Source organism: Triplophysa dalaica, chromosome 2 (genome assembly GCF_015846415.1).
Source record: "Triplophysa dalaica isolate WHDGS20190420 chromosome 2, ASM1584641v1, whole genome shotgun sequence".
Classification (NCBI taxonomy): Eukaryota; Metazoa; Chordata; class Actinopteri; order Cypriniformes; family Nemacheilidae; genus Triplophysa; species Triplophysa dalaica.
In genome coordinates, this window is record NC_079543.1 from 731,459 (window position 1) to 753,790 (window position 22,332).

General features: G+C 39.6%; 2 protein-coding genes and 1 pseudogene across 2 annotated transcripts; all 3 read left to right on the forward strand.

The window, feature by feature from the left end:
• Positions 1-649: 649 nt before the first annotated feature.
• LOC130437855 (zinc finger protein 239-like) lies at positions 650-20,591 on the forward strand (annotated as a pseudogene).
• On the forward strand, positions 5,202-6,608 carry LOC130411421 (zinc finger protein 239-like; the record flags this gene model as incomplete). Its single annotated transcript, XM_056736043.1, has 1 exon — positions 5,202-6,608. A coding segment is annotated over one exon (1,092 nt), but the record flags the coding sequence as incomplete, so codon positions are not given.
• Positions 19,212-21,694, forward strand: LOC130435452 (zinc finger protein 239-like). The gene is made up of 2 exons (XM_056766108.1): positions 19,212-19,215; positions 20,455-21,694. Exons 1-2 carry the CDS (start codon positions 19,212-19,214, stop codon positions 21,432-21,434), a joined length of 984 nt encoding a protein of 327 aa, XP_056622086.1. The 3' UTR covers positions 21,435-21,694.
• Positions 21,695-22,332: the final 638 nt, after the last annotated feature.

Genomic DNA, 22,332 nt, shown 5'->3' on the forward strand with positions numbered 1-22,332 from the left:
AGTTTGAACACTTCTCATTGGCTGGAAGGTGTGCATGAAAATTGAAAACCGTTATTGCGCGGGTAGTTCCAGTTATTTTGATCAATGTTTGAAATTAACTGATGAAAATAACCTGAACACCGTAAACCACAGCTTTAAATGGGCAAATGATCATGGTATAAATGGGATAATCCACGGTTAGCCCTTAGATATATATAAAGTAAAGAAAGAACATAAATTATCCGCTAAAGCAATATGTCAGGCAGTGAGATAAAGCACGATGACCGTTAATGTTTAAATGATGCTAGCGCACGGTTTTGTCCTCTAGCAAAGAAACAGTGTAAACACAGTGTTGTCTGTGTGTGTGTTTATGTTAAGATGTTGCCGATGACGTCACAGATGTGCTGTAAATCAGTGGGAACTGATCTGTCCATGCTGGATATTGATGATTTCATCACAGAAATCTGTCAGCTGAAGAAAGAGGTGAAGTTACTGGAGGAAAAGCTGAGGACAAGAGGAGATGAACTCAACACAGAGGTTTGGACACATTCAACATCATTTACCTCAATCACTCACACTGTTTTTAAATGTTTGTATTTTAATAATGTTTTTAATCTCACTGTCATAGTTTATATCTTTATCTCAATATATTTCCTCTCTGAACAGAAGTCCAGACACACACAGGACTCAGGGCTCAGCCTCACTTTACTCTGTTATACTGACACAAACCCCACAGACGCTCAGGACACTGTGTGTGACAGTAATCACACCTTGAATCAGGATGAATCTACTGATCAAACCTCCACAGAGTCTCTGGATTCTGTCTGTAACGCTGGAGAACAGCAGATCCTGAACACCAGATCACTGAACATGTGTTCTGTCACACTGATGGACTGCAGGAAACTGATGGAGATCAAAACTGAACCCACAGAAGAAGAAGAACATCTAACTGAAGAAGATGAGAAACATGACAATGATGATTTTATTCCTTCAGGTATGTTTCATCCTTAAATGTTGTTGCATAAATGTGTACACTTAGTAAGAAACTAGAAACGTATAGATTATTGAGATCTGCATTAGAGGTCAAGTAATATTGGATTTTGCTGATAACTAAAGGGGGATTTTACTTCTGTGTCAGACCTACGCCGACAACGCTTCGGTTCTTGTTTATCATTTTTCGTCGTTGGCAATGGCCACTAGGTGTTGGTGTCCACAGGCGTGTTGCTTGTGTAACCAAGCCAAGAAATAAAGAAGCAGTTTGTTGTGGACTGTGTCTGAAGCATTTAGCAGGGATAGCGGCAAGTACACAGTTTTGTTAAATACAGCAAAAGAGTAATTTGTTTAGATAATTCATTCGGAAATGCGTTTGAGTTAACCCGGTGCTATCGCAGAGTTTTTTCACCTGAAGAGAGGGGGTTCAAGCAGACCAATCACAGTGCTTGTGGTTCACTTCACATGGAGGCACAGTTACATTTTTTGAGGGGTCAGTCACGTCCCACGCAGAAGTAAAAATCCCCCTGATAATGATTAATTACCAAATGTTTTTATAATAGATTCTGAATCAAAACAACATGAAGTAAATTAGCAATCCAGTTTATTGAACAATCCACAGTATTTCCTTTTTGAGTTTTTAAATAAAACGACTACGTTAATAAACATTAAACTTTAGTGTAGTGGTTGAAGAAAAATGATAAGTAGGTGGCACCAAATTAATGACATCTGACAGATTACAGTATATACAATACTGTTTTTACTAAGATGTAGCCTTTGTGAGTATAGTCTATGAAAAGTAAAATACTGTTCTTTAAAATCTGCATTGCTGGTCATAAATGAGTCCATAATATATATGGTGTCATCTGCATCTGTGTGTAGCGTAGACTGGAAATACTGTCATTATATTGATCAACACAAGAATACAAAGCGCTTTACCAAACTTGGTCTCTCAGCAATATTCAGAAGTGTGTGCTTCAAGAGTCTCCGCAGACTGTCAGAGGTCATTTCTTTGCAAGCGGACTTTTCCCCGAGCACATAGATATGCTGGTTCTCAGTTAAACATGTCGTCATATTTACTTCATTGATTTATCACATGAAATATAAACATGACATCCGTGATTAATCAATTTGTTTAAAAAGCAAATATTTGTCACACCCTTTACATTTAAAGGTCCAGTTTGTAATTTTTTTGGAGGATCTATTGACAGAAATGCAATGCAATACAATATACTTAACTATGTCTTCAGAGGTGTATAAAGAACTAACACAATGAAGCGTTATGTTTTTATGACCTTAGAATGAGCTATTTCTATCTCCATACACCCCTTGCATATAATTCCCCATGTTCTTTCTGCCATCGTAGTGTTTCGAGCGGGAGGGGGAGGGCTGGAGTGAGCGATTGGGTGCAATTTGCAACCTTGCCGCTAGATTTTTCTGACTGGACCTTTAAGTCCATTGCACGTTGACTCTGAAAATTGAGTCCGAAATTTCCGAAATCTTTGTTAGAGATCGCAATCACAATTTTTTCCTGCTATGCCAATGGCACATGTCTCTGCTACTTTGGCGAGGGATGGAACACGGAACGGTTCTGCTTTACACAAACAGTATTAACAGTAGCATCAGTTCAGACCCGAGCTTGATAATAAAACGAGCAGATTGACCAGAAGACATTTGAAAGCAGGACTTCAAAGGACATAGAAGTGTTTCTGGAGGTACGTGAACACACACACACTCACACTATATCAGTGTTTTACACAGAAAAGCTTTCACAGCAGATGATAAAGTCTTGGATGAAATCAGTGGCCGTTAGCTATCTTTTAGAACGCGTGTAGCTGAATCTTTACAGCAGTAAACAGTAGGGGTGGGAATCACAGGTTACCTAACTGAAGGATAGAAGTGAGAGACTATGAAAACAAAATGCCCATGAAAAGGTAAAGTGTCTCTTTATTCAAGTCCAAAACAATTTTTCAATAGATAAATTAATAACAGATTACAAAATGAGTAACATTTCAAGTAAAATAAACATTTTACGCCTAAATTAATCTTTGTATACTAACACATTAAAAAAAATTGTATACTCGCACATTTCTAAATTTGACCCCCACTTATTTAAACTTGGTGGGAACGTCATGTTAACCAGCTTAAATAAAATAAAACGTGTATTAAATCTAAGCACGTTTACGATCATTCACAAATATGCATAAAGCATATTTTATTTTACCTGCAATCCTAAACTCTTTCTCAGACTAGTTTGTTCATGTTTCCCTCATTTGGGTGTTAAGTGTCACCCAGTGAAGCCATGATGTAATAACGCTTGGAAATAAATTTAGAGCATCTTGTTTTATAAATTAATTAAAATATCGATATTTGCCGCAGCGTATCGATTCTGGTATAGCACAGAGAAGAATGACGATATATCGCAATATCGATATATTGTCACACACCTAGTAAAGCACGCAGTTCAGTCAAGCGTTTTTCGCAGTAACACTACCGCTCTTCGTCTTCTCTAAAGCATCTCAAAATTGCCTCCCCCCTGTTTTGCGTGTTCCCTGGGGCAGAGGTTATTCAAATTCTCGGACATCGTTACGTATGGATCACCGGAAAAAGAAAGTTGTAGTTCGTTTCAGCCGTTTCTGAAGTCTTTAAAATGATTTCTATTAAAGAGAATTTCTCTCTTCCCAGTGAAATTAAACTTTGTAGATGTGTCTTTATACCCTCTAAAAAATATAATAAACACATATTTTAAGTGTTTTAAAAAAAGGAATTTATAAAACATGAGTCCTTGAACATGCTTAAAAACTCATGAAGTAGGCACAAATGTCACAGTCATCAGCCATTAGGACCCGGCAAAGGCTGGCACATGTGTACGGCAGGACACGTGTCTGTAGCGCTGCCCAGTATGTAAAAAAAAATTTGGTGCATAGATCACACATACGTGAGTGCACACATACAAAACTTGGTACGTATATACACTCACCTAAAGGATTATTATGAACACCTGTTCAATTTCTCATTAATGTAATTATGGTGGTGGTGTAATGGTGTGGGGGATGTTTTCTTGGCACACTTTAGGCCCCTTAGTGCCAATTGGGCATCGTTTAAATGCCACGGCACACCTGAGCATTGTTTCTGACCATGTCCATCCCTTTATGACCACCATGTACACATCCTCTGATGGCTACTTCCAGCAGGATAATGCACCATGTCACAAAGCTCGATCATTTCAAATTGGTTTCTTGAACATGACAATGAGTTCACTGTACTAAAATGGCCCCACAGTCACCAGATCTCAACCCAATAGAGCATCTTTGGGATGTGGTGGAACGGGAGCTTCGTGCATCCCACAAATCTCCATCAACTGCAAGATGCTATCCTATCAATATGGGCCAACATTTCTAAAGAATGCTTTCAGCACCTTGTTGAATCAATCCCACGCAGAATTAAGGCAGTTCTGAAGGCGAAAGGGGCTCAAACACAGTATTAGTATGATGTTCCTAATAATCCTTTAGGTGAGTGTAGTTCTCATTAATACATTAATTAATAAACATTAACTCATTAATTAATAAAACAACTTTCACACCGACACCCATTAGCTCCACCCATCAGGAAGTAGTCACCCACCATTTAAATATTCCTAGCCAATTCATGTGGTTACCACCAAAATTTGTGAATATGATGCCAAAGCATTTGAGATGGTAAATTGTGAAAAAGATCTTTGATATCTTGAACCGTGTCGGCACGGAGAGGCAATACATTTATTATCTACTGCATACATTCAGTGATTTTGATTAAACTTGAGATTCATGTTAAGTCATGCGGTCTGATCACTTTGATGTAGCTATGGTGAGTCCCATGGTATAGCGCCACCATCTGGCAACAAGTATATCACTCACAACATACTTTCAAATCGTTATATTTACTTTAAAATTTGAAACTTTTTATTAGTTTTGGCTGTTTATTTACATGACAATGGCGCTTTGGGGGCTCGAAAATGCTACCTTTTGAAAACATACTATAGCTGACATAAAATTGTAAAAGATTTTGTTCTTAAATAGTGTTGCCATGGTAACGGGTCACATTTTAAAACTGTGTTCGATGTTTTTGAGGCTTTTGGTATTCTTAGAATGCCGTCAAACTCAGTATGCATAGACAACGGCTTACAAAGGAGATGAAGATGCTCAATTACAAAAATGTTTTTGAAATCTTGAATGATGTTGCCATGGTGAAACACATTGCACACAGACTTTAAACCAGGCGTGACAGTTGTTTTCCTTTTCTGTTTGTGTGAACGCAAGTCGGAAGAGGTTATTAACTCTGTTGTGTTTGTTTCAGATGAGAGCGGTGATTCATGTGGTGATGGAGAAACGGCCTCTACATCAAAACAGCGACTGACAGCACAAACTCTTTCCTGCATCACCTGTGGAAAGACATTCAGTTCACAGAGACGTTTAGAGACACATGAGAGAAAACACACAGAACAGAAACTCTTCACCTGCACCAGATGTGACATCAGCTTTCCTACCTTACAAGAGAAGAAACGTCATTTAAACATTCACAGAGAGAAGCTTCAGTGTGAGGTGTGTGGGAAGAGTTTTTTCAGCTCTTCTCATCTGAAGGTTCACATGAGGACTCACACTGGAGAAAAACCTTTTCACTGCAGTGAATGTGACAAATGTTTTAGCACCAGAACATATCTTGTTATGCATAAGAGAATCCACACAGGGAACAAAGTGTTCAGGTGTCCTAACTGTGAAAAGAGATTTTATACTCCATCCAATCTGAGGAAACATGTGCGTGTCCACACAAATGAGAGACCATATCAGTGCATTGAATGTGGAAAAACCTTCACACAGTCAAGTTCTCTAAAGTCACACCGAAGAACACACTCTGATGAGAAACTCTATCAGTGTTCACATTGTGATAAACGCTTCAATCATAAACCTCCGCTGATATGTCATGAGAGAGTTCACACTGGAGAGAAACCTTATCTCTGTTCTCACTGTGGAAAGAGATTTACTAATTCAGGTTCTTTCAAAGATCATCTGAGAGTTCACACTGGAGAGAAACCTTATCACTGCAGTGTTTGTGGGAAGAGTTTCAGTCGACATTACAATTTTAAGACGCACCAGAGAACTCACACAGGAGAAAGACCTTATAAATGTTCTCAGTGTGAGAAGACGTTTACTCAAAGAGTTCTCCTGAGAATCCATCAGAAAGTTCATATTGGAGAGAAACCCACATTTGCTCCATCTGCAGCATGTTTAAAACCTCTGAAAAAGACCTCAAATGATACAGATGGCAAAACACCAGTCTCATGTTAGAACATCTAGAAATCCCACATCAAATTTGAATTTATATGTCTTGTTTTCTCTTTACTGTGGTTTACTAACAGCGGCTCTATATGGCTCTCTACATTCTTAGATTAGATTTAAGTAACAAATCAGATTTATATCTCAAAACAGTTGATGTGCTGTGAGGTTCTGATAGACTCAAGCAGATGTTAATACTGAACACATCACAGATTCACTTTGACTGGATCATTCATGACAGTTTAACAATAACTCTGTTGTACATTTTTACTACATTTCTGCTTATGTTATTAATCAAATTCTTTATTAAAATGTGTATTAACTCTGGTGAATTGTCTGCTGTCAGTTGTCTTGAGGCACCTAGGGACACAAACTTGACCTTGTTGTAAATTTTCAGAACAGAAAATGTCTTCTCCTGTTTGACGTGGTAAACTTGTCAAAAAACGAACTGGACTTATTTTGTAGTATTAATTAGGGGTTTAACAAAACATCCATATGGATCGATACATTTTGTAATGATACGATGCACCGATGCCACGTAAAATATTGATATGAGGAATCTTTATTTTGACACTCTCCGTGTACCCATTCCTCATGTAACGTCTGTAAAAGTGGGTTTTTTGTCAGTTCCGATTTCGCTGTATTCATTTTGCTCTGGAGCGCCGTCACACTAAAAATTCTGACCACCATTGCTGCAGCTTCTTGATTACGGACTGTTTCCCATTCGTTCCTAATTTGTCCTGCCAGTGTTGCTAAATTGGCAACTCTTTCACTAGTTTTAGTGACTTGTGTTCAGTAGAGGCACATACAGACAAACTTGCCGTCTTTTGGGATAAACCGAAGCCTTCATTCAGTGGGAAATTGTTGGCAGTACTACTGCCCCGTGAGGGCAAGGTCTCGCTTTCCCGGAGCAGGGATCACCTCTCTGCATCTAACTTACTACTCTGCCACTAGATGTTAAGCGTAACTGCTAATGCTAAAGTCCTGGATTCAGCAGGACAGGGGTCCATATATAGTTTTCCATCTCTATTTAATAAGAGTGTTTCTGGGGAAGCAGTATTTACATTTATATTTAGTCATTTAGCAGACACTTTTATCCAAAGCGACTTGCAGAGAGTTGAAATCATACTATAGCTGACATTTACATTTAGGCATTTCGCAGACGCTTTTATCGATTTACATTGCTTTATCCTATACATTTTACATAGGTATTTGCAATCCCCTGGGATCGAACCAGGGGATTGCATAAAATTGTAAAAGATTTTGTGATATCTTAAATAGTGTTGCCATGGTAACGCGTCACATTTTCATGGCTTTTGGTATTCTTGTGAGGCTATTTTGGAATGACATATCTCTTATTGTTTGTATAGCAATAAGAGATATGTCATTCAACAAAAGCTAGGCCTTTCCCTTTTGAGAGAAAGCGAGAATTTGTCCTGACAGAGATTTGTCTGTCTCCTGACAGAGATTTGTCTGTCTCCTGACAGAGATTTGTCTGTCTCCTGACAGAGATTTGTCTGTCTCCTGACAGAGATTTGTCTGTCTCCTGACAGAGATTTGTCTGTCAGGTATTCACAGATGAGTTGGGTTTAAAGTCGTTTTTCGAATGTTGTGGAGATGTTGTTGACCGGACCGAGTTAGGAAGAATGTTCCACCAGGAAGGAGTTGTGAATGAGAATGAGTGGGAAAGTGATTTACTGCCCTTATGGGAAGGCAATACAAGACACCGCTGGTTTGCTGAACGCAGGGATCTTGATGGGGTATAGGAGGGTGTGAAAGCCGGTGCAGATCCAGGTATAGTCCTGTAGGCAGGCATTAGTTACTTGAATCTGATACGGGCTTCAACCAGTAGCCAGTGGAGATGGATGAAAATGGGGTATATAAATATGAAACAAACAATATGTATACGAGAACAGCTGTTTTAAAATCTGCATAGTTTTGTTGTGTGCAATTTCAGACCCTGTTTATTTCTTATACAGCTCATTTCTCCTGCCACAAGAGTAGTCCAAAGTACTGTACATTACATTCGATAATCATACACGGAAAAAAAATGGACAGAGCCAATAACAACAAAGGAAATAGAAAATGCATAGCACAAAGCTCCATTCATCTCAACACATACAGAAATACATTAAGACAATACAGATGTTACCACTCTCCTAAACCTGTTTAGAGTGCCACAATACTTTGCCAGAGCCCACTTAATCATGATTAAACGACATGTCAAGGAAATGCTTAGTCAAAACAGATTTGAACAACAGATGGAGATGAAAGGGAGCGAATGGCTAACCGAAGGTTTTCCATTAGCGAGGCCCTGCTATTGAAAAGGCCTGATCACCCTTCCTCTTTGATCTGGAGGAAGGAACCTGGAGCAGTAATTTATTAGCCGATCGTAGAATTCTTCCTGGTTTATAGAGGATAGTCAAATACAAGTGAGTACACCCCTAAGATAAAATGTCAAAATTGGGCCCAAGGTGTCAATATTTTGAGTAGCCAACATTATTTTCCAGCACTGCCTTTACCCTCATGGTCATGGAGTTCACCAGAGCTTCACAGGTTGCCAGTGAAGTCCTCTTCCACTCCTCCATGACGACATCCCGGAGCTAGTGGATCTTAGAGACCTTGCGCTCCTCCACCTTCCATTGAGGATGCCCCACAGATGCTCAACAAGGTTTAGATCTTCACCTTTACCATCAGCTTCTTAAGCAAGGCAGTGGTCGTCTTGGAGGTTTGTTTGGGGTCGTTATCATGTTGGAATACTGCCCTGCAGCCCATTCTCTGAAGGGGGTAGATCATGCTCTGCTTAAGTAAGTCACCGTACATGTTGGTATTCATGGATCCCTCAATGAACTGTAGCTCCCCAGTGCCGTCAGCACTCATGTAGCCCCAGACCATGACATTCCCACCACCATGCATGACTGTAGGCAAGACACTTGTTTTTGTTCTCCTCACCTGGTTGCCGCCTCACACGCTTGACACCATCTGAACCAAAGAAGTTTATTCTTGTCTCATCAGACCACAGGACATGGTTCCAGTAATCGGTGTCCTTAGTCTGCTTGTCTTCAGCAAACTGTTTGTGGGCCTTCTTGTGTATCATCTTTAGAAGAGGCTTCCTTCTGGGACGACAGCCATGCAGACCAATTTGATGCAGTGTTTGGCATATGGTCTGAGCACTGACAGGCTGACCCCCACCCCTTCAACCTCTGCAGCAATGCTGGCAGCACTCATATGTCTATTTCCCAAAGACAACCTCTGGATATGACGCTGAGCATGTACACTCAACTATGCCATGTTGAACTTCCAGTGAAAGAGAGAGAGCGATAACACCAAGTTTAACACACTTGCTCCCCATTCACACCTGAGACCTTGTAACACAAAAGAATCACATGGCACCGTGGAGGGAAAATGGCTAATTGGGCCCAATTTGGACAGTTTTATTTAGGGATGTACTCACTATTGTTGCCAGTGGTTTAGACATTAATTGCTGTGTGCCGAGTTATTTTGAGGGGACAACACATTTACACTGTCACACAAGCTGAACACTCACTACTTTACATTGTAGCAAAGTGTAATTTCTTCAGTGTTGTCACATGAGAAGATATAATCAAATGTTTACTAAAATATGAGGAACGTACTCACTGCTGTGAGATACTGTATGTGCTCGATACACATTGAGCACATTCTTAGTCCCTTAATGGGCATGTTTCCTGGAAAAGAAAAATCCTGCCCACGCGTCAACCGACAAGAAAAGAGAACTGTGTCAAGGTCGGCTGCAATGTAGGCCTTCTGCTTTAGCTCGTTACTCTTGTGATAGTGAAGTTTAGGTGTGTTTGTTTGTACACAGCATTTCAGGGATGGATGTTATATAAACGGTGGATATAATGCTGGATTTCAAGATGGTTTGAAACTGATAGATGGATCGATCCCAGTGCTAAAAGATGCCGGACATGAACTCTAGGCGGTAAGTGAAACTGAATCATGTGTCTGTGTTTTGTTGGCAATGGGTGCGCACTAGGGGTGGGCGATATGAACAAAAAATAATATCTATATATTTTTGGCGATTTTAACGATAACGATAATTAGACGTTATCCATTAAAAATGTGATTTTAAAAGTCTGAGTTAGTTAATAACTGATAATAATAATGGGCCCAATTTTTAATGAAGACAGTGCTTATTTATTTTCTTCAGCATATAAGTATTCAAGCAAAAACAATTCAAAGACAAAAAAAATACTAATTGAACTAGTGTAAGAACATAGAACTCTGAGTAAACATTCAGTTGTACACCTCTGCTGTAATGTAAATTGTGCAGCATACAAGCAAGATGAAATAATAATAATAATGAACAAATAGCATCTGTAAACAAAGTACTCTGATCTGTAACAGATTGCACACAACCATGTCTCCTTACGGCCTTATTGCCTTACAACCTATGGCCTTATTGAACAAATATCTAACTTCGAGTACTGCCCAGTACAAAGATTGCACAAATATAAAAAGGAGAATCTGCCCAAAAGGTGCATTTCCAAATCAGATTATCTTAAATAATATAATATTAATTTGTTTACAAATGACATCAAATTAAACAAGGTCCACAATTTACAGACAAATAAAATATAGTCACTATTATTAAAGCACACACTGGCATGGACCGATGCTGAAACTTTATAGAACATTATAGGCCAACTGCTCACTGTTCACATGTAGATTTACTTCAAATTATGAGCCAAGAACACCAGTCTGTCCACAGTGTCAGGTTTAAGTGCAGCCCGGTGACATGTTACAACATTTCCACCAGTGCTGAATTACCTTTCTGTAGGGCTGCTTGAGGCAGGGATGCATAGATATTTTTTAGCAAGTGTCCCCAGCCTGGGGAAATTTACCTCCTGTAAATTCCACCAATCAAGTGGATTGACGTCACTGTCCACCTCAGGTATCATTAAGTAGCTCTTGAGCTCCTTTTCAATGGCAGTGGCCAGTGACTCCTCTCCTCCGACTTTGTGTTTTTTGAAGTAACTCCCAAAAGACTTTTTGGTCTTTTTTGCTGCCTCCCTGGTGTCATCATCCCCACCACCACTTGCTCCACCTTCTGCAGCTGTAGTCAAAGCTGCAGCAGTTGAGGGGCCTGAGGTAGGGATGTCTTCCATTCTCATAGCAATGAGCTCAGTGGTTGTTGTTGACGTAATAGCTTTAATCTGGTCATCATCATTGTACCGTTTTTTGAAGCGGGGGTCAAGTGTGGATGTCAAACTTAACAGTTCATCCACACAGTCTTCTTTGTACTTGGTGTTCAGGTACTCCAGGATGGTTGTTTTTATTCGTTTGGTTAGATCTGTGTCATCAGATTTCACTGCCAGGACCTCAGAGTTGAACAATGCCAAGACAGGTTTTAGGTAGGACACTGCAACAAGTTGCTCACCTGAAAGAGCATCTGTAAACTCTAACAGAGGACTAAGCGCTTTGCTCACTGATTCCAGCACATCAACATCTTGCCATGTTGGAATAAGATGCCTGCGCTTTTTGTCTGCACCCAGCACATGACTAATAGCCTTTTCTTGCTCAATAAATCTCTCTATCATGCGCTGTCTTGAGCCCCATCTTGTTGGCGATTCTGTAATGAGTTTATGGTCTGGGAGCTTCAGCTGATCTTGGGCATCACCTAAGTGCTCTACTCATTTTCCAGCTATGGGAAAAAGCTCCAACGACCTTTTTGCAAACTCCAATGGCTCTGTCTACTCTGGGATCCCTCATGCTCCTCTCTGGAAAACATTTAATACCAATATTTATTGTGAGCCAATTTCACAGTTTAATGATGTGATGTCCTTTTCAAATATGTAGGCCTTATAGTAGCCTGCCTTTACACTAAATTTGTATGCATTTGTTTATTGCAGTTATGCATTTGTCTATTAAAGTATAATTACTGTTAATTTCATGTAGGCATAGTATTTGTTCAATTGTCAATTTCATACACCTAGCGTTACCTATTTTTGTCTTTTATTTGTCATTACAAACAAAATAACTTTAAAAAATCAACTGCATTTCATAGAAGCAATCAAAATAGGCCACTTAACAATGGCAATATGGAGTCTGTGCCCAAAACACGGTAGCCTCGTCCTGCTGTTAACTCGGAGTGCACTGACAACGTTTGCACCGCTGTCTGTGGTCATGCAAACCATACAATCTTCCCTTAGCGACCATGATGCGAGGGCGTCCTTTAGACCTTCAGCAATGATGTTGCCTGCGTGGTAATCTGGTAAGTAAGATGTTTGCAAACAAAAGTGCTGGAGTAGCCAAGATTCGTCGATGAAATGCACGGTCAAGGAGAGGTACGGCTCGGATGTTCTGCTTGACCATAAATCCGTAGTGGTTGCGAAGTATGACATCTTCTGCAGGTTATTTGTCACAGTTCGGCAACAAGAGTCATATAAGTTGGGGAGGGCAGTTGAGCTGAAATACTTTCGACTTGTCACTGTATATCTGGGGTCTAGGGTATTCATGAGTTCTATAAAGCCCTCTTTCTCCACCAACTGAATCGGCAGCATTTCTTTTGCTATAAACTTGGTGATAGCATTTGTAATTGCCACCTGTTGCTTTCTTATCGTAAGGCACATTTCTGCTAAACGACTCCGCTAAAGTTTGCTGAGTGTGTTGTGCAGCAGGTACCTTAGCCGATGTCTGCTTTTCTCGGGCAGCGGAGTCTCTGAACTTTTCATACTCTTGGTATTCCTTGCTATGGTTGGTCCGCAGGTGGTGAAACAAGTTGGTCGTCGAGCTGCTTTTAACAGCTACATGTTTCCTACACACTTTGCAGAGTGCTGTCTTTTGAGCAACATCAGTTTTCTCAAAACCAAACCACTTCCATGCAAGTGAGGTTGAGCCACGTTTAGCAACTAAGTCATCCAAAGTAGATTGCGCGGCTGTGGGTGTCTGCATGTTGTCTCCTTCTGTCAAATGTTTAGCCTAACCACATTCGTTATCAGGTGTTGAACTTGCGGGCGTCCATGCGCTAACCATGCGCACGTATACGTGACGCACGCAGAACAGCAATCACGTGACACCCTGCTGCGGCCTCTGAATGTGTGGAGTTTTAATGCACGTTTTGGGGAGTTTTTTCGCAGTAATTTAAATACTCGATAATGAGAATTTGCACATCGTTTACACAACAATCACGTTATTATCGCAGACGATATATATCGCCCACCCCTATTGCGCACATGCTTTAGGTCCTTCCCCACCATTCCCCCAGCATGTGTCAAATGTCTTCGGAAATAATGGTACAGCTGTATCTGATCAAAGTGAAGACTCTACGGACTCTACGTGTTATACAGTTGTGTTCAAAATTATTCAACCCCCACTGAAATTGATTGTTTTGGTCGGTTTGACATTGATTATGATCATTCAGTCATCCTGCTTACAATTAAATCAAAGAGGCACGTGTAGGTCAGACAAATATAACATAACATTTATAATGAAATAAACACAAATGTCTTTTCTGAGCTCACATCATTATCAGTTTTGTTCAACCCCCAAGTGACATTCAATCTTAGTACTTAGTACAACATCCTTTTACAGTTATAACAGCTTTTAAACGTGAAGCATAGCTTGACACAAGTGTCTTGCAGCGATCTACGGGTATCTTCGCCCATTCATCATGGGCAAAAGCCTCCAGTTCAGTCACATTCTTAGGCTTGCGCACTGCAACTGCTTTCTTTAAGTCCCACCAGAGGTTCTCAATCGGATTTAAGTCTGGTGACTGCGATGGCCACTTCAAAATGTTACAGCCTTTAATCTGCAACCATGCTCTAGTGGACTTGGAGGTATGCTTGGGATCATTGTCCTGTTGAAAGGTCCAACGTCTTCCAAGCCTCAGGTTTGTGACGGACTGCATCACATTGTCATCCAATATCTCCTGGTACTGAAGAGAATTCATGGTACCTTGCACACGCTGAAGCTTCCCAGTACCTGCAGATGCAAAACAGCCCCAAAGCATGATTGACCCCCCGCCATGCTTCACAGTAGGCAAGGTGTTCTTTTCTTCATAGGCCTTGTTCTTCCTCCTCCAAACATAGTGTTGATCCATGGGCCCAAACAGTTCTAATTTTGTTTCATCAGTCCACAGAACACTATCCCAAAACTTCTGTGGTTTGTCCACATGACTTTTGGCATACTGCAGTCGACTCTCTTGACCTCACCATGTTTGTAACCACACCAGTAAATGTCTAGAAGGAGCTGAGTATCACAGTCATTTTAAAGCTGCCTAATTGGTGCTTATTAGGCTTTATTGCTGCTCCCTGATATCCACAGGTGTTTTCAATACCTGATTGAAAACACTTCATTGAACCTCTGTTCTTCAGAGTGGTAGTCTTTAAGGGGTTGAATAATTATGTCAATGAAGAATGAACAAAATAAACATTTACTACTGTATTACAAAACTAATTGATGTCATTTTAGTTGCATATGGTTCTTTAAGAAGTCCTTGTAGGATTTCATTCTGAATACAATTACAAATGTACACTAAATTCCCTAAAACCATTTACAGCATTGGGGGTTGAATAATTTTGAACACAACTGTACTTATCTGTAAGTACTCATGATTAACTTGAGGTATGCAGAAACTGTCTGATATGGCCACTTTAAATATTTGTTTGTGAAATTAAATGTAATACTGTGTTTGGGGAAGGGGTTCCTTTACGGAAAGTAATGATCACATGACTATTGTTAAATCTGTGGCACACCGAAGCTGTGGATCAGTACAGCACTGCAGATGAGGTACATGTTCAATTCAATTCAAGTTTATTTATATAGCGCTTTTCACAATGTGTATTGTTTCAAAGCAGCTTTACAGGGGCAAACAGGAAAAACAGAAAAGTTAAAACACAGCACAGTGCATGGTATTTATACAACGAGTAAGTTCATTGCATGGTATTTATACAACGAGTAAGTTCATTCTAATAAATAACATCTAATTTCTAAATAAATAAATAAATGAATGAATGCAGTCTCCCGGTGAGCAGGCCAACACTGCCCTGCTGTGGCGAGGAACCCAAACTCCAATGATTGATTAATGGAGAAAAAAACCTCGGGAGAAACCAGGCTCAACCGGGAGGGCCAGATCCCCTCTGACGTGTCATAGCTGCACTCAGACTGGTGACATGTGATTTTAGTTTAGCATTTAATACCAAATATTGTAACTTCAGCATTAATAAGATAAATAGCCCGTCTTTGCTCTTGGTTGGGGATGTAGTGGTCTGAGCTGGGATGGTCCGATGGTCATATTTCTCTTGGCAGCTGGTGGAATTGCCTTAGATGGAGCTGGGATGGTCAGTCAGTCTGCAGCTGTATCTGGTGTAATCTCAAATTGGGGATGGGCATCTATCCATCGTCTGGACATGGTGGAACTTCTTCCTACCTCGGGATGGGCATGGGGATGGGCATCTGTCGGTCGTCTGGACATGGTGGAACTTCTTCCTACCTCGGGATGGGCATCCCGAGGCAGAGGCGGAAAGAGAATAAAGAGAATAATTAGCGTAGCTGCTGTTCATTAACTATGCATTAAGTGAAAGCTTGGCTGAAAAGATGTGTCTTTAATCTAGATTTAAATTGGGAGAGTGTGTCTGACCCTCGAATAGTATCAGGAAGGCTATTCCAGAGTTTAGGTGCTACGTATGAGAAAGCTCGTCCACCTTTGGTGGATTTTGTTATTCTAGGTATTGTCAAAAGTCCTAAGTTTTGAGATCTCAGCGAGCGTGATGGGTTGTAACGTGATAAAAGCTTGGTTAAGTAAGTAGGTGCTAAACCGTTCAGGGCTTTGTAAGTAATTAAAATAATTTTAAAATCAATGCGATACTTAATGGGTAGACAGTGAAGCGATGATAAAACTGGGGTTATGTGATCGTATTTTCTTGATCTAGTAAGAACTCTGGCAGCTGCATTCTGAACTAACTGTAGTTTGTTTATTGATGATACAGGACAAACACTAAGTATTACAATAGTCAAGTCTTGAGGTCACAAATGCATGAATAAGCTTTTCTGCGTCTGCAACACATAAACTATTTCGTAATTTGGCAACATTTCTAAGGTGGAAGAAGGCTGTTTTTGTGATATTTGAGATGTGATTTTTAAATGACAGTTTGCCGTCTAATATAACGCCTAGGTCTTTAACTGTATTTGTTGGAGTAACAGTGCAGCTTTCAATTTGCAGGCTGTAATCGGAGATATTCTGTTTACTTGATTTTGGTGCTATAAGTAATATTTCTGTTTTGCTAGAGTTTAAAAGGAGGAAATTACTAGTCATCCAATGTTTTATGTCCTCGATGCACTCTGCCAGTTTGGATAGCTTAAAGGAATCATCTGGTCTTGATGAGATATATAGCTGAGTATCATCTGCATAACAGTGGAAGCTAATTCCATGTTTTCTAATAATGTTGCCGAGGGGCAGCATGTATATGGAGAAAAGCAAGGGTCCTAAAACCGATCCCTGAGGTAATCCATAATTGACTTGCGTAAGATTTGACGATTTCCCATTTAAATGGACGTATTGATATCGGTCTGTTAAGTAAGATCTGAACCATTGCAGTGCCTGTCCCTGAATACAGATATAATGGTGTAAACGATCTAGTAGTATTTTATGGTCTACAGTATCGAAAGCAGCACTAAGGTCAAGCAGGACTAAGAGTGAGATGTTTCCTTTATCTGAAGCAATAAGAAGGTCATTTGTAATTCTAACGAGCGCAGTTTCAGTGCTGTGATGCGGTCTAAAGCCAGACTGAAACTTTTCGTGCATGTCATTATTTTGTAGGAAGGTACACAGTTGAGTTGACACTACTTTTTCTAGTATTTTAGACAAGTACGGGAGATTTGAAATCGGTCTATAGCTTCCAAGTTCATTTGGGTCTAAATTTGGTTTTTTGATAAGAGGCTTAATTACAGCCAGTTTAAAGGGTCCTGGGACATGTCCTAGATTAATAGACGAGTTGATTATGTTACAAATGGGCTCAATTACAGCAGGTAGTAACTCTTTTAATAAAGTAGTCGGAATGGGGTCTAATAAGCATGTCGTCGGTTTGGATGTTGCAATAATTTTAATTAAATCTTCCTGATTTATAGGAGAAAAACACTCTAGCTTTTCTTTTTGGGTGACGGTTGAAACTAATTCTTCCGACAAACTTGGAGGTTTGGTTTTAGCTATGTTGTCTCGTATTATTTCGATTTTCTCGGTAAAAAATTTCATGAATTCATTGCTACCAAGGTGCGGCGGAATACCCAGGTCAGGTGGAGTCTGTTTGTTTGTTATTTAGCAATTGTACTAAATAAAAACCTTGGATTGTTTTTGTTATTTTCTATGAGGTTACGGAAGTGCTCGGCTTTTGCTGCTTTTAGTGCCTTTTTGTAACAGCTTGCACTCTCTTTCCATGCAATTTTAAAGACCTCTAATTGGGTTTGTTTCCATTTTCGCTCCAGTGAAAATCATAATTGTGCCCGCTGGTTCTGCACCACATACAAACAACAAACAGATTATCCGTCAATCCTCTTGTGTTCTGACTTTACAGTTTTACAAGTTGATAGAGATTTGAACGCTGTTGTGTTTGTTTCAGATGAGAGCGGTGATTCATGTCACGATGGAGAAACGGCCTCTACATCAAAACACACAGAACAGAAACTCTTCACCTGCACCAGATGTGACATCAGCTTTCCTACCTTACAAGAGAAGAAACTTCATTCACAAGAGCACAGAGACAAGAAACACTTTCACTGTGAGCCGTGTGGGAGGACTTTTCTCTACTCGAGTAGTCTGAAACGTCACATGAGGACACACACTGATGAAAGGCCTTTCCACTGCAGTGAATGTGGCAAATATTTCAACCGCAAAACTAATCTTGAACTTCATCAGAGAACTCACACGGGAGAAAAACCGTTTGAGTGTCCTCACTGTGGGTGGAGATTTAGCCATGGAGGCAATCTGAAGCAACATATGCGTTTACACACCAATGAGAGACCGTATCGGTGCAGTGAATGTGGAAAAACCTTCACACAGTCAAGTTCTTTAAAGTCACACCGAAGAACACACGCCGGGGAGAAACTCTATCAGTGTTCCTACTGTGATAAACGCTTCAATCATAAACATCACCGAACATGTCATGAGAGAACTCACACTGGAGAGAAACCTTACCTCTGTTTTCACTGTGGAAAGAGCTTTGCTCATCCAAGTTCTTTCAAAGATCATCAGAGAGTTCACACTGGAGAGAAACCTCATCAGTGCAGTGTTTGTGGGAAGAGTTTCAGTCGACGTGACATTTTAGTGACGCACCAGAGAACACACACAGGAGAAAGACCTTACAAATGTTCTCAGTGTGACAAGACGTTTACTCAAAGAGTTCTCCTGAGAATCCATCAGAAAGTTCATATTGGAGAGAAACCCACATTTGCTCCATCTGCAGCATGTTTAAAACCTCTGAAAAAGACCTCAAATGATACAGATGGCAAAACACCAGTCTCATGTTAGAACATCTAGAAATCCCACATCAAATTTGAATTTATAAGTCTTGTTTTCTCTTTACTGTGGTTTACTAACAGCGGCTCTATATGGCTCTCTACATTCTTAGATTAGATTTAATTAACAAATCAGATTTATATCTCAAAACAGTTGATGTGCTGTGAGGTTCTGATAGACTCAAGCAGATGTTAATACTGAACACATCACAGATTCACTTTGACTGGATCATTCATGACAGTTTAACAATAACTCTGTTGTACATTTTTACTACATTTCTGCTTATGTTATTCTAATCAGTGATATAAATCACATTCTTCATTAAAATGTATATTAACTCTGGTGAATTGTCTCCTGTCATTTGTCTTGAGGCATCCAGGGACACAAACTTGACCTGTGTTAGAATTATTTGTCCAGAGTCGAAGTGACGGAGAGAAAAAATGGGTAAAAGATGGCGACATTGAAAATAACTGACTTAAATATTAGATTATTACAGTTCATTAATGGGACAACCATGATAGAAAAGCATAGAAAACGGCTGTATTATATATAGTTTGTGTAAATTATTACTGTGCAATAAGTATAATTGTATTATGTCTCTGTCAAATGCTTAGCAAATTGTCTCACCATGTTGTTGTAATTAGCTCTAAGACCTGCCAAAAATCAGGATTTTCAAATCTCAAGGGAAACGACATAAGAATACAAAGAAATTTCTTTGTATGTACTGTAAAATTAGTAAAGTATGAAGGTTTTTAACGCACAGGTACATTTGTAACTTTATGTTTGTGAGTGGATGCAGCAAAATCTTGTGTATAAAAATGGCCAGAAACACACTTACAAACACCGCTCACACTTTGGGAATCACCCACTCAAGGTTGGTATCTATGTAAAGTTTAGAATTTCTGCTATTGGGTTCACCAAACTCTCTTAATGTCTTAAAATAAACTTGTTTCTACTTACGGCCTGCTACAGCGCCTCTGGTGGACAACTTTCTATCCTGACACACCAGACATCGATTGAAAGATCATTTATTCAGATTTCAAATGACTGGTTTAGTGGTCCAGGGTCACATTTGTTATCTCTCGTCAGTATTGTGTTGAGTGTGATGTGTCTCCAGTCCAGCAGGAGTCGCTCTGCAGCTCTTTTGTCAACCCATAACCCACTAAAGAAAGAAACAAAGAACTTAAATGTGATGTGTTTACATTCAGTGTTGAAATGTTTTGTTTGTTTATTTTATATCATTGGTGCAAGTTGATACTTCACCCAAAAATGAAAATTCTATCATAATTTCCTCACCTTTAATTTGTTCCAACTGTGCATACATTACTTTGTTCTGATGACTACATTGAAAGGTATTTGGCAGAATGCTTACAACCAAACAGATCTCAAAACCCATTGACTCCCATCGTAGGAAAAATACAATGGTAGTCAAAAGTGCTCCAGAACTGTTTGCTGTCCTACATTCTTATCACAAAACAAAAATTATAAATTAATTTTTCCTACTATGGGAGTCAATGGTGTATGAGATATGTTTGGTTACTGACATTCTTCAATATTTTTATGTGAAATTAAATGTAGTACTATGTTTGGGGACGGGTTCCTGCACAGAAAGTAATGATCACATGACTATTGTTAAATCTGTGGCACACCGAAGCTGTGGATCAGTACAGCACTGCAGATGAGGTACATGTGAAAATCATAATTGTGTCCGCTGGTTCTGCACCACATACAAACAACAAACAGATTATCCGTCAATCCTCTTGTGTTCTGACTTTACAGTTTTACAAGTTGATAGAGATTTGAACACTGTTGTGTTTGTTTCAGATGAGAGCGGTGATTCATGTCATGATGGAGAAACGGCCTCTACATCAAAACACACAGAACAGAAACTCTTCACCTGCACCAGATGTGACATCAGCTTTCCTACCTTACAAGAGAAGAAACTTCATTCACAAGAGCACAGAGACAAGAAACACTTTCACTGTCAGCAGTGTGGGAAGAGTTTTAGTTCGTCTTCTAATCTGAAGAGTCACATGAGGAAACACACTGGAGAAAAACCTTTTCACTGCAGTGAATGTGACAAATATTTCAGCACCAGAACATATCTTGTTATGCATAAGAGAATGCACACAGGGAACAAAGTGTTCAGGTGTCCTAACTGTGAAAAGAGATTTTATACTCCATCCAATCTGAGGAAACATGTGCGTGTCCACACAAATGAGAGACCATATCAGTGCATTGAATGTGGAAAAACCTTCACACAGTCAAGTTCTTTACAGAGACACCAAAAAATACACTTTAATGAGAAACGCTATCAGTGTTCATACTGTGATAAACGTTTTAATCAGAAATATAATTTGATATGTCATGAGAGAACTCACACTGGAGAGAAACCTTACCTCTGCTCTCACTGTGGAAAGAGATTTACTTTGTTAGGTTCTTTAAAAGATCATCACAGAGTTCACACTGGAGAGAAACCTCATCACTGCAGTGTTTGTGGGAAGAGTTTCAGTCGACTTGACAATTTAAAGACACATCAGAGAACACACACAGGAGAAAGACCTTACAAATGTTCTCAGTGTGACAAGACGTTTACTCAAAGAGTTCTCCTGAAAATCCATCAGAGAGTTCACACTGGAGAGAAACACACTCAACACCAGTGACAGATTTGAATGAGAGCATCAGTGACTTGAATTTAATGTGTGCCGCAACCAGTGGAGAGACATGAGGTAACGTGTCACTTTGACTGAATAATTCATTACAGTTTAATACTTTTCTGGGCTTCATTTAAATATATATATTTTTTTTTTTTTTGACTTGTCTGCTGTCTTATGTTGACTGTTCAAACCAGTATTTCGCCTTTTCTGATTCTGTTTCTTAAAAAAAGTCTGATTTCATCATTACCAAGTACCTTGTTTCATCATCATAATACAGTTGAAAGAAAAAGTATGTGAACCCTTTGGGCTTACTTGGATTTCTTCATAAATTGGTCATAAAATGTGTTCTGATCTTCATCTAAGTCACAACAATAGAGAAACACAGTCTGCTTAAACTAATACCGCACAAACATTATACGTTTTCATGTTTTTATTGAACACAACATGTAAACATTCATAGTGCAGGGTGGAAAAAGTATGTGAAACCCTAGTCTAATGACTTCTCCAAGAGCTCATTGGAGCCAGGAATCAGCCAACCTGGGGTCCAATCAATGTGATGAGATTGGATGTGTTGATTAAAGCTGGCCTGTCCAATAAAAAACACACACCAGTTTTGAGTTTGCTGTTCTGAAGAAGCGTTGTCTGATGTGAACCATGCCTCACACAAAAGAGCTCTCAGAAGACCTACGATCAACAATTGTTGACTTACATAAAGCTGGAAAGGGCTACAAAAGTATATCTAAAAGCCTTGATGTCCATGTGTCCACGGTAAGACAGATTGTCTACAAATGGAGAAAGTTCAGCACTGTTGCTACACTCCCTAGGCGTGGTCGTCCTGTAAAGATGACTGCAAGAGCACAGCGCAGAATGCTCAATGAGGTGAAGAAGAATCCTAGAGTGTCAG